At 42.2% G+C, this 12,096-nt stretch overlaps 1 protein-coding gene and 1 long non-coding RNA gene across 2 annotated transcripts in view; one reads left to right on the top strand and one right to left on the bottom strand.

The window, feature by feature from the left end:
- LOC115276010 overlaps nucleotides 1-2,044 on the bottom strand; it is a 43,343-nt gene extending 41,299 nt beyond the window's left edge. The window contains exon 1 of the long non-coding RNA XR_003901777.1: nucleotides 1,894-2,044. This is a non-coding gene — a long non-coding RNA (uncharacterized LOC115276010). The remainder of the gene's footprint in view (nucleotides 1-1,893) is intronic.
- A 1,175-nt stretch (nucleotides 2,045-3,219) lies between these two features.
- Nucleotides 3,220-12,096, top strand: part of RORB (RAR related orphan receptor B) — a 187,417-nt gene continuing 178,540 nt past the window's right edge. Inside the window, exon 1 of the mRNA XM_029920314.1 lies at nucleotides 3,220-3,471. Coding sequence (XP_029776174.1) covers nucleotides 3,465-3,471 — 7 coding nt within the window. The 5' untranslated portion in view covers nucleotides 3,220-3,464. The remainder of the gene's footprint in view (nucleotides 3,472-12,096) is intronic.

The following is a 12,096-nucleotide window of genomic DNA, read 5'->3' as shown; positions in this document are numbered from 1 at the left end:
CTCTGTCAGGACATTTCTTGTCATTACTCTGGGGCCTTACAGCTGAATCTGAGGGATGCTGATATGTCCAGAAAGCAGGTTACCAGGAACATAAGTAAAATCATATCTATTCTTGAGATGAAGTACAGTGTTATGTGACCTACTGATTTTCATTTAAAACGATCACAATTTAGATAGCAACTTAAAATACCTTTCAGGCCAGAGCCAAAAGTAGAGTTTCAAGATCATAGGAAACCAAACAGTTCCACAATCATTCATGTCATGACTGACACTGCCCTTCATGTGAGTAGGGACATTATATTAATATATTATTATTATGCCAGTCAAAATATGGGTAGTTGCTGGCAGATAGGTTACAAAAACATCAGATTATACATAAGTATTTTATGACTTCTTGGAAAATGCTGATTTCTTTAAGTCCTGAATATTTACTTGACACAAATAGGTTCCATTCAGTTGACATAATTTGCAATTTATTAGAAAAGCTCAAGAATTCAGTTGTTTTTAATTTTTAGGAAGATCCAAAATGTCCCAGATCACCACAGTATCACTAGTGATCAACATTTATTCCACTCTAAAAGAGAAACACTTTTGTACCACCCTATAATACATATATATTATATATATATACATGTATACATATACATATGTATTATATACATATATAATCTGTATATATATACAATTTTGAAAATGATATAATTTAAGTTTTTATTTCTAATTAACAATTTTTTTCAGAAGTGTTCAGAAGGGATTAAAAACTATGTGATAGAGCTGTAAGCAAAATTATGCATTGTACTGACAAAGCAAAAGGCATATAAAAATGCGTAGGGGGAAAGGCACTTGTCATATACGTGTTGACGATTTTTTTAAAGAATTACAGACATTGCAGCAGTAAAAGAAATTTAAGAATTCAATAAATGTTCAGAAATTTGAGACTAGAAGAGTTAAAATTCTTGAATTCTGAAATTTCTCTTTAATCAGAAATAGAAATATAAAATAATGACAACAATAATAATTATACTGTTTACAATGGTTTTGGAACTTTCACCATTCCTGCGCCTCTGCTTGAAGCACATAAAATTAAAATGATGTAGTCACAATTTGTTTCTTGACTATTTTATATTCAGTAATTTTTAATGAAGCAACTAAATTAGGCATAACTTAGTGCAGCTTTAATGTAGTTATGATGAATATATTTTACTTGATTAAAAATGATAAAAACCAGGGAGCCTTAAATATTATCTTAAAAGATTAACTGCTGTGTCAATTACAAATCTAAGGGAAAGGTATTTATAAGGGAATAACTATTCTGAACAGTAACTTCCTTTTGTTCATTTCATTTAATTAGAGACTCAATCAACTTTCAGTCTTAATACTAAAATTTTTCTAAATTACACATTGGCTTGCAAATGGTAGGACATATAGCAGGGCTAAGTCAATTCAGCGCTAGGGAAGATTCAGCAAGTAATCTATTTTTTATATAAATGGGGGGGTGGCACAAACTATTTGGCCTTGTAGGGTGGAGTAATTAACTAATCGCCAATTCTGCACTGCACTCTGTGTTCCATGACAGAATGTGAATAAATACCAGTAAAGATCAAGTTATTTGGGCGCGTGAATGATGATGAGGCCTGCTCTGCCAACAGGTGCGCTAATGAGTTGAAGCCTCAATACCTAAGACTAAGTAGAAGCAGCACATTTTTTCACCTCTGCCTTTCAGGGGACTAATTAACCTACTCCAGGGGGAGGGAGTGGATATTTATGCCATATGTTTACTTTGTCCACTCAGAAACTTGCAAAGGAAGTTTTGATATATGCATTGGATTTTTATCAAAATACAAATAAATGGCATAGATGACAGTTTTCACCTAAAGAATACAAAATACTTACGTTTAATTTCCAGTGTCCAATAAATAGATCAACGTCTTCTCGTAACAAGTGGACTTGAAATTCCTCCCTCCTAACGCCCTGCACTTCTATCAAATAAACAGCACCACACAGTCAAGCCTCTGGCCTCAGACATTTCCCTTGCATCACTGAGGTGGCCACCCTGTCCACTGAGGCTGTTATCCTTGAATAGGCTAGCCCAATGCCAGGAGATTTCTCAAATGCTAATAAAAATGTCCTTGACAAAAGAATTATTATTTTTTTTTACTGTTTTTTTTAAACCGAAGAAATCTTAGTGTTCTGTGGTTTTTGTTTTTAGGATTCGGGACAGGAAGCATCTGAAAGATGGTTTTAAAGGAAGCAGATGACCCTTGCACGGGACTGCATTTTGGTTACGCTCAAAGTGATGGAAGTTGATTTGCATCATTCTGCCACTAAAGCTGAAGCGTCCTGCTCCTGGAACCCCCTGCCAGAGATTCGGAGTTCACCGGGAGAGGACTCCGCGGAGCGCTGCCATAAATTAAAAACTAACTATCGGGGCAGGCAGTCGCTGGGAGACGGACGGAACGTGGGACCCGGGGAGCCCCGCGTCCCTCGTCTGAAAAGGACGGGTCCAGTGCCTCCTCCCCCCTCCCCGAGTCGGAAGTGAATGTCACCTGCAGGTTTGCCCCACTCTCAGGGCGGTTCGCCCCTCCTCTGCCCAGTTCGGACAGTCTCTAATGACCGGTTTCAGCTCCGGTCGTCTTCGGGCTCCAGTGTCTGCAAACCCCCGCCTCTCTCTGGGAATCGCGTCTCCTCCCCCGTGGTCCCGGCCCCCTCCAAGCCCTGCCAGGCGCTGATTGGCGGCGGCGCTGACAGGAGGCGGGGCCTGGAAGTCCCGGCCAAACCCGCCCTCGCGTATAAGCGCCTTCTCGGCTCTCTCTCTCCATCTCTCTCCTCTCTTTCTCTCTCGCTCCCTTCCTCCCTGTAACTGAACAGTGAAAATTCACTGGATCCGCTAACAGGCACAGATGTCATGTGAAAACGCACATGCTCTGCCATCCACACCGCCTTTCTTCCTTTTCTGTTTCCTTTTTTTCCCCCCCCTTGCTCCTTCTCCTTCGTCTTTGTAACTAACAAAACCACCACCAACTCCTCCTCCTGCCGCTGCTGCCCTTCCTCCTCCTCCTCAGTCCAAGTGATCACAAAAGAAATCTTCTGAGCCGGAGGCGGTGGCATTTTTAAAAAGCAAGCACATTAGAGAGAAAGAAAAAAAAAAAGAAAGAAAAACAAAAGCAAAACAAAACCCAGGCACCAGCCAGACAGCCCTTTTTTTTCACTCTTCCTGAAAACAAACAACCAAACAACCATCAAAACAGTCATCACCACCATCATCAAAACTGTTAACATAGCAGCGGTGGCGGCGGCAAACGTCACCCTCCGGCCACGGCGTCCGCCTAAAGGGATGGTTTTCTCTGCGGAGCAGCTCTTTGCCGACCACCTTCTTCACTCGTGCTGAGCAGGATTTTTGGGCTCTCCGGGGTTCGGGCTGGGAGCAGCTTCATGACTACGCGGAGCGGGAGAGCGGCCACACCATGCGAGGTAAGCGAGCCGGCGGGCCCCGAGGCTCCCCGGCTCCGGCCAACTCCAGCCTCGGTGGGGAGATGGGGGAGGGGAGCGCACGCAGCCCAAGGGGGAAGGGGTTCGCGGCGCGCAGTTCTCCAGCTCGCGTTCGCAGGTGGGCTACGAACGGCCTGGGCGTAGAAAGTTGTGGGAAGGTGTTGCTGCCTCTCGGGAGTTCTGGAGAGACGCAGGAGGGCGCTTTTTGGAGACTGGAGCGACGCTAGTTGCTGTCTCCCAGTCCACGAGTTGCACCGGACCGTTTTTGCTCGTCACTCTCGGGTGCGGACGCAGACGCAGGGTGGAGGGAGAGCGGGAGCGGGCTGCCTCCCGGCAGAAGCGGCTGGACGCTGCGTGCGCGCAGCGGTGGCCTGCCCGGCTGGGGCGCGCCGGGCGCACGGGCACCCGGACTCGGGCTTGCTAGGCCCGCCAGGCGTCCCGGCCCGCTAACACGTCCCTTCGTGGGATTGGGGGGCAGAGGGACGGTGTCGCGGGACTGGACGCCGATTCCGGGATCGTCCCCTGCGCGGGGTCTCTTACTCCCGCGCTACGCCCAGGCCAGGTCCGCGTGCGGAGCCCGTGAGGTCCAGGGACTAGCGCCACCCCGGAAAAAAAGTTGTGCGGAGAAAGTTCCAGAGGCTAGGAGAGCCCGCGCGACCCGCGTCAGAGAAGGCTCTTTTGTCGAAGGGCCGCTGCGGGAGGCGGTGCCGGGGAGCCCTCGAGCCAGGACCCCCAGCGGCAGCGGCGGTGGCAGGTCTCTGGGGTGAGCTGGCAGCTGCCGGGCAGCGCGCGGGGCACAGGGGAGAGACGCTTCCTTTGGCTAGCCTTCGGGCTGCCCCAGCAGATGGCCTGGCCGGCTTTGGGGAGTCACTCTGTCCGTCTCTCCCCAAGCAGCGCTGGGACCCTTAGGTTTCTTGTGCGCACTCCCTCACTTTCTGCTTGGCCACAACTTCACTCTTTTCTCGGAGTGTGGGCTTGGTGCCAGAGTGCCAAAGGGATACGTGCAAGCCCCTGGGCACCTGCCTCACCCACCCCCTCGTTTTTCTTCCTGGCCACTCTACGGTGCTTTGTGGGGCTCTCCTCTACCCTTCGCGTGCCCTCTGGGTCCTGGTAACAGAAAGTTGGAAATGATCAGTCCCGGGCCTCCCTGCTTCCCGACCGGGCGACAAGTGGACTAGACAGGTAGAACTGCAAACATTTGTCACTTGTCCCACTCACTCCCCCAACACCTCTCTAGGAGGGCCCCAAGGGAGCAGGCGGCATGCTCCCCTAGCTCGGCATACAGTGAGTCCCAGAGCTTGGACGCTAGGGCAGCGACTGGGCTAGCTGGCGGGGAACTGGGGACGTGGCAGGAAAGGAAAGGAGGAGAGGGAACAGAGAGGTTGTCCAGGGAAGTGGTGTGAGGGAGGTAGCTGAAGATCAGCTACCGGGACGTCCGGGTGCGATGGATGATTGACCCGTGCCCTTGGAGTAGGGGCTCCTGCGCAGGCGAGCTGGTTCCAGTTGAGGGGACCAGTTGGGGATTTGGTCACATGCCCCACTGTCTAAATTCTTTCAGAAAACTATACTGGCAATTGGCGAGTATAGAATCTTTAAGTGAAAGATGCCCCAGTCTTTGTTTTCCTTTTTCTGTCCCATCTCACCACCATCCGCTCTCCTTTCAATTTCCCCTGCTCCCGTGTGGGGCTGCCAGGTCGCCCTGCCCTTGCTTCTGCCCTTCCAACATGCCTCCCATGGTTGGGTTCTTCGGTTCTGAAAGTCCGAAGCCACGAGTCACCTCCGCTGTCACCCGGCACTAGGACCTGCGGTCTAAAATCCGCTCACTCTCCCCTTCAATGGAAGGAAACAGAGGAGAATGGAGCAGGAGTGGGTTGTAGCTGGATCTAGCTGCTCCTGAAGGAGCAGCGTGCGGAGACAGTCCGGGTTTGCCAGCGCACTCGCTTCAGGGACTAATGCAGCTTGAAGCGTTGAAAGCCAGGCGCTCGCCTAGGGCTCACTTTAGAAACCAGTCGAAGCCCACAGCCGCTTTCTAGAAGGCTTCTTGCCAGCCAGGCTGCCCAGCAGAGCTTACAAGTTCTAACTTACAAGGGGGGCCGGGGACTCGCACTGGAGAAAAAGCAAGCTTACAAGGTGGCGGATTCCTTTTCTCTCCTCCAAGGCTCTCCTTTGTTGACCCTGTACTGTCTCTCCTCAGCCATCCCTGCGCATTTCCTACAGACTATCCCTTCCCGTGACATCAGAAGTTGTTAAGGATAGGTTGAGAAAAGGTCCAGTCTACTCAGACTGTCTTGTGGAAGTCAGGGTTGAACTTGAGTGTGAACTTGAGAAGTGAGAGCGGAAGCGAATCAGCTTTCTCTTGTGCCTGGGATACTAATCAGCCTACACCAGGGGGAGGGGACGGTTTTTGAATTCGGCTTTACTGTGTACCCACTCCATTTCTCCCGTGCACACCCCTCCCCCAACACACACACACACACACACACACACACACACACACACACACACACACACTCACACCCCATCCCCATGGTCCCTGTCAGTGCCTTGGCCTCAGCTTCAAGGTTTGCCGTTGGCAACTATCCTAAGTCAGGATGCTCTGTGGGATATAAACTTGGTCCAGGATTAAGGGGTCCCCCTGGGGACCAATCTGGCAAATCCACCTTCTACCTCCTTCCGACCTCTGCAGCTCTATGATAGTTAAAAAAGACTTTATCCTAATGAAAGCTCTAAGGGTAAGAAAGGGGTTAAAAGGCTCTGATCCTCGAGGTCATTATCGTGGCCACTGCTGAACTGATTTGTCCCCAGCTCCAGCTCCGCGCGGCTTACTCTGGGCTGGCCTGGGGCGAAGGAGGTTGTAATTTGGTGGCGCACAAAGCATTTCACCCTTTGTCTGCTAGAGGGTACCGCATAAGTTCTAGAGCTGCTACTTCTTAGATTGCATTTGGAAAGAATAGCTTCTAAAGGCAAAAGCGAAGACTTTTAATTGGACCCCGTCCATAGGTGAGAAACCTAGGAGCACAGGTGTGTGTTTCAAGACTCCTTCCTCAGAAGCCTGTCCGCTGTTTAGTACAGGGGCACACAGAAATGGTCAGATTTCTCAGCCCTGCCTCTGCAGAAAACCCTGCCTCCCAAAACAGGGGCACAGATGTCCTCGCAATCAATAGGTGATTGTGGCGTCTGCGGATTAGAAATCTGGTTTTATGCTTGCTGTAAACAAGGACCGAGCTTGGCTTTTTGAAAGCCCAGTTTTCATCTATTATTTTCAGGTAGTTACTTTTTACTAACTGCTAACTTGAGAAAACAGCAACTTGCTCTGAGAGGTTTGGTAGCCCTTTGGAAGTCTGGAGCTCTGAAGGTCTTGCTGGCCAGGCCTTTAGATTTCCTGAGTTCTCTACCTTAATTTCTTCCACAAATTCCAGTTAAATATTTCTAACCAAGATTCCACCTTCCCCAATTAAAAAAAAAAATCACTGGAAGGACATGTCTGCCATTAATATTCATTAAGTAATCCAGCAGTAAGCTGTCTTTATTGCTAGAAAAAGTGACCATGTAAACAATTTGTTGGGGAAAAAATATAGCCAGAAAAATATGTTCTTAGGCGGTTACCACTTGGGACTCTCCCCCGCACCCCATCTCCGTCCCCCTCAGTGAATTCACAGCAACTTTTATGACAAGGAATTGTCTGACATACTCAGCTTTTGGGATCTGTCTTAGCACCACCTCATCTTTTTATTTATCTAGATGTCCAGATAATCAGGAGCTGGGAAAGGGATGGAAGTATAAAGGGGGAAAGTTTGAACAGCAGGCCTCATAAACATGAGGGATACAAAATTAAAACTCCTTTGTTAGAATTCATTTAAAACTTAGAAGGCCTGGATTTAACATCAAAAATGGTATCGCTTTTGCTATGCTGTTTAGAAAATCCTTATAAGATGATTTCCTGTATCATTATTAAAGTAGTTTATGTGAAGCTTTATTTTAACATAAATAACATGCTTATTTTATACTCTGATATATGAATGCTAACTTTACTTATTTTGGTGACAATTTGGTAAATACTAAACTACTAATAGCCTTAAAAGCAATTATTCTGGTGTGGATGTGAGGCTAATACACTGTATTTCAAATTTAAATGTTACAGAATCATGAAACATAATCTTACAGCAATAAGGATTTTACAGCACCAAGAAAATAATAAGTTTTCGGGTTGGTCTTCATGAAAATGCCATTCAATCTATGGAATAATACTTACTTTTTTCCTAAAAGTAGCATATATAGAATTGGCACTAGGATTTTAACATGATTCAAGTTTTTCTAGATTAAAAAAAGATAATCAAAACTTCTTTTTTTTCAGCTGTTGTATTACATTTTATAAACCTGTGTCCCCCTTTCAGAAATGTACTGTGGCCATTGTACTTTTTATACTTTTTTACTACAATAGTCCTAAAAATAAAAGTGAGAATCACAACATTTAAGGAGATTTTTTTCATTGCAATGAATATATATACCTCTAATTTAAAGTGCACATTATAGCATTCAATTAGTATAGATGTTAAAAGTATTCTAGTAAATTATCAAGTTAAAAAAATTCTACAAAGGTAGATATGCTGGTGTTCTGCAAATTCGTAATTAAAGTAAGGTTTTAAATTGTGAACAATAACATCATTGTTACTGTACATTCTTGAAATCTAAGCCTTACAGATAATTATATGAGGAAGCAGGAGAAGTAATTTCCAAGTTAAAACCATCAAATTCTGGCCAGATTGAAACAAATCAAAGGTTATGAGCACTTTATGTATTAGTGCAAAAGTTATTAGTGACTGAGGTGGCTTTGTATATATGTATTTTTTTCTTGTCATTCTATTATTAAGAAAAGAATTTCTTAAGACTAACTCATCTTTGTATCTGTTCTATAAAGGCAACAAAACAAAGGCTTTAAATTATATTGCTGCTAATTTGATGTAATTGACATTAATGAAACATTTTGTTGTGATGTTAAAATATACAGAAAAGTAAATATTAGGAGTGGACATTGTGCTTAATAATTAATATGTATTCCCGATGTAGTTTCACTATTCCATTCATTCTTACCTAAAGGGTAGAAATTAAGTGACAAATGAAATAAATCTTTTGTAATGTAATGAATAATGACCTTTGATAAAATGAGCGCTCCACACATAAAGTATTATTCCTGTAATTTTGTAATCATCTTCCAATTACAGCTTCTTGCAAATATTTATCTTACTTTGAATAGAATCTCTGACTTAACAGAATCCCTAGCAGATAATAGCAGTCTTTGGAGGCGTCTGTTGATACACACTGATACACAATATGTATATGTATGTGCCTATAACCGCCCACTCAGACAAGAAGAATGAATATTTGAGAGAGAAAATCATTCTTATCTTTGCTTTCACAATCCAGACTTCCAAATTCAAACATATTTAGAGAAACAGAAGCAACTTTCCAGAGCATTCAAAAGGAAGAAATGGATACATGTGGCACTTGAGTCGCATAAAAAGAAACTGTTAATGGCATCTATTTATAAATAATCTACACAAAACTCCATTATACTACTTAATGATCATTAGAGAGAAAAGGAATCAAAGAACACAGGACTGCCAAATAAATAAAATATTCCCTCTCAAATTAAGCTACAAATTCATAGATAACAAGGCTTATGCCATGAATTGAAGGATGCCTCCTTTGTAGCACAAGACAAAGGGAGCATAGAGGAATAAATATTGATTGAACTAATCATCTGATGAATAGAAATGAGATTTACCAGTGCACCAATATAATAGGCTGTGTTAACTAGTTCTTTCATAGTGCATATGCTGCCCTTCCACCCCTGACCCCATGCATTCAGTTCTTAATGAGGGAAACCACAGGTGTTATAACGGCATTTGTAGCAAATCAAGCTAACTATCATAACCGTGGGGTTAACTAATGGCATCGGTGGGGGGGTGGATTCTTATGAAAAAACAGTGTGATCTTAGTGTCACAAAATTATTATGCATTGCAAGCCACTTACAATTTTGGTTGGCTCTGTTCACCTTTAAGATGTATCATGTGGCCATCAATATTTCAAGCCTTAGATTTGTTTTCTCCTTAATAAGTGCAATTTTAGTCATATATACCTGAGGAGTTCAAAATGCTATTCAATATATATATATTACTTACATTGCTTAATACCTTAAAGAGTAAGCATTTAAAACATTTAAAAATAACACTTGGAAGGTATACTATTTTATACTCAATAGAACATGTATTTTTGTTGGTTAGTGCTTATTTCATAAATATTGGAAACAGAATATAACTTTGTAATTATTATTATAATTATATGATAAATTTTGTCTTAAAATTACATTAGGATGTTCTTGGCTTAGGCAAATTCTTACAAAGGCCAAAATGAACATGTCATCTTTTTCCAAAACATGAAGCTAAAAACTGGTTCAAAAACATGCTCTTCTAAAAGAGCAAAAGTAATTTGTTTTGACTTAGGCATGTTCACCTCTGTATCATGAATATTTTATTAACTGGCTGGGTAGGCTGACTTTGTAAATTGCTTTGCTAAAGTATTTTGCATCAACTATTACTTGATGTCATTTTTGGGTGTGATTATTCATCATATCATGTGGTCCAGGGTTCTATTTTTCTAGTTCAGAGGAATAACAGAGAGCAAAGAATGGGAAAATTAATCTGATTGTGTACTGAATTATTTTTTGTTGCTAGTTATCACTTTGTATTCATGTGAGCCCAGTATGCCGGTACCGTGGGGCATACGAAAGATTTGGGCTGCTCAAGGAAAACTGTTGTATAGATTTTGTTTCATAGGAAAGCTGTTTTAACAATGAGTATTACAAATCAATTTAAATTACATTTTTAAAATTTTTTATGACTATTCAGTAAAGCATTCTTCTTTAAAGACTGTTACATTCCTCATATTAGAATTATGTTGTCATCATGTGACAACAGCAGGTATATAATATTTTAATACTTAATCAGAAGTACAAAGGGTATTCTATGAACTTGGACACAAAATCATCCTTAAAAAGGAAACTACAAAAGCTTTTTTAAAAGGCTTTGGCATTAGAGTCATTTCTTGGCATGGAATAAATAAGTATTACAGGACACACAAAAAATTATAAAATATTTTATTTTAGTCTTCTGACTGTTTTTTTAATGTCATTTCCAAATACATCTTTCTTTCCTTATTTGGAACCAACTAATTTTGATTCTCCTCTGTTCTGAAAACTTTGTCAAACTCATTGATCTACTCATTTCTCGGAGTCCAAAGTCAGACATACTCTCAAATATGAGAATAAGATCATCTTCCCAAATGTTTCCATTTCCAGTTTTCATTTTAAAAAGGATAGGTCTAAGATTTCATCTTTTACAAGCATACATATACACAAGTAGAAATTATGTGACTTGCATTTATTTATTCAGGATTTATTTTTTTAATGTTTATTTATTTTTGAGAGAGCATGAGCAGGAGGGCAAAGAGAGAGAGAGAGAGAGACAGACAGACAGACAGACAGAATCCGAACCAGGCTCCAGGCTCTGAGCTATCAGCACAGGACCTGACATGGGGCTTGAACCCCCAATCTGTGAGATCATGACCTGAGGCCAAGTCAGACACTCAACTGACTGAGCCACCAAGGCGCCCCTATTCAGGATTTATTGAGCATCTACTTAAAGCAATGCACAGAACTGGGCCTTAAGAATGCCCACATTGATAAAGAATAAACAACTCATGAGTTACAGCCATGGTCAAAGGAAGAGCAGAAAGAGAATGCTGTGGAGACAGAATCAGAGCTGCTCTCGCAGAGGAAGTGATATTTGCAATGGGTCCCTAAGGATGAATCCAAGTCCAGATTAGGTTAATTTGCTCATCATGGATGAAATGTATTAAAATGTGCTTTGTTGTATTCCCCAGTTGTCTTTTCAGTCGATGCTATGTGAAATTTAGTTTATCAGAATAGAACTATTCCGAAAAGAGCATATCCTGATGTATTGTTCATATACAAAATTTTTACTAGTAAAATGGTTTTCAGGTGAAAGTTAAAAGAAACCTCGAGGTAATTTTAAATTACAAAAAGAAAATGCACTTAAGAAGACAAACATTTTTGTAAGAGTGTCGCATGTAAGGAAAAAATACCACCAGAGGAGGAAAACAAGAAGGGACATCTTACAGTGTCCTTATATTCTTGTTTTTATCAGAGAAATTCTTAATTTTGTAAAATAAGGAAATGGTTGATACACACTAAGTGTCATGTTCTTTAACATTTAAGGTAATGCCTGAAAGTAATGATATCTGCTCTAGAAGGTATCTTAGATTACTGGATATTGGAAAGAATAAAATCTACTTAAGAGTAGGGTATGTCAGCAGTGTCTGAGGGCTATAGTGATATTGCTCAAATTCTTCCATTCTGAGAACTCGTATATAAAATTGAAGACTGGAAATGAAACTGTAAAATCAACACGTAATGGTCTTGCTGACTTTTGAGTTATTCTTTTTCCTAAGCATATTTAAAGAAGGAAAATTCCTGGTCTCCTAGATGCTAATAAAAATGTGAGGGTAGAAAGCAACTATTGGCCATG

Source organism: Suricata suricatta, chromosome 13 (genome assembly GCF_006229205.1).
Source record: "Suricata suricatta isolate VVHF042 chromosome 13, meerkat_22Aug2017_6uvM2_HiC, whole genome shotgun sequence".
Taxonomy (NCBI): domain Eukaryota; kingdom Metazoa; phylum Chordata; class Mammalia; order Carnivora; family Herpestidae; genus Suricata; species Suricata suricatta.
This window is presented reverse-complemented; position numbering and strand designations above follow the sequence as displayed.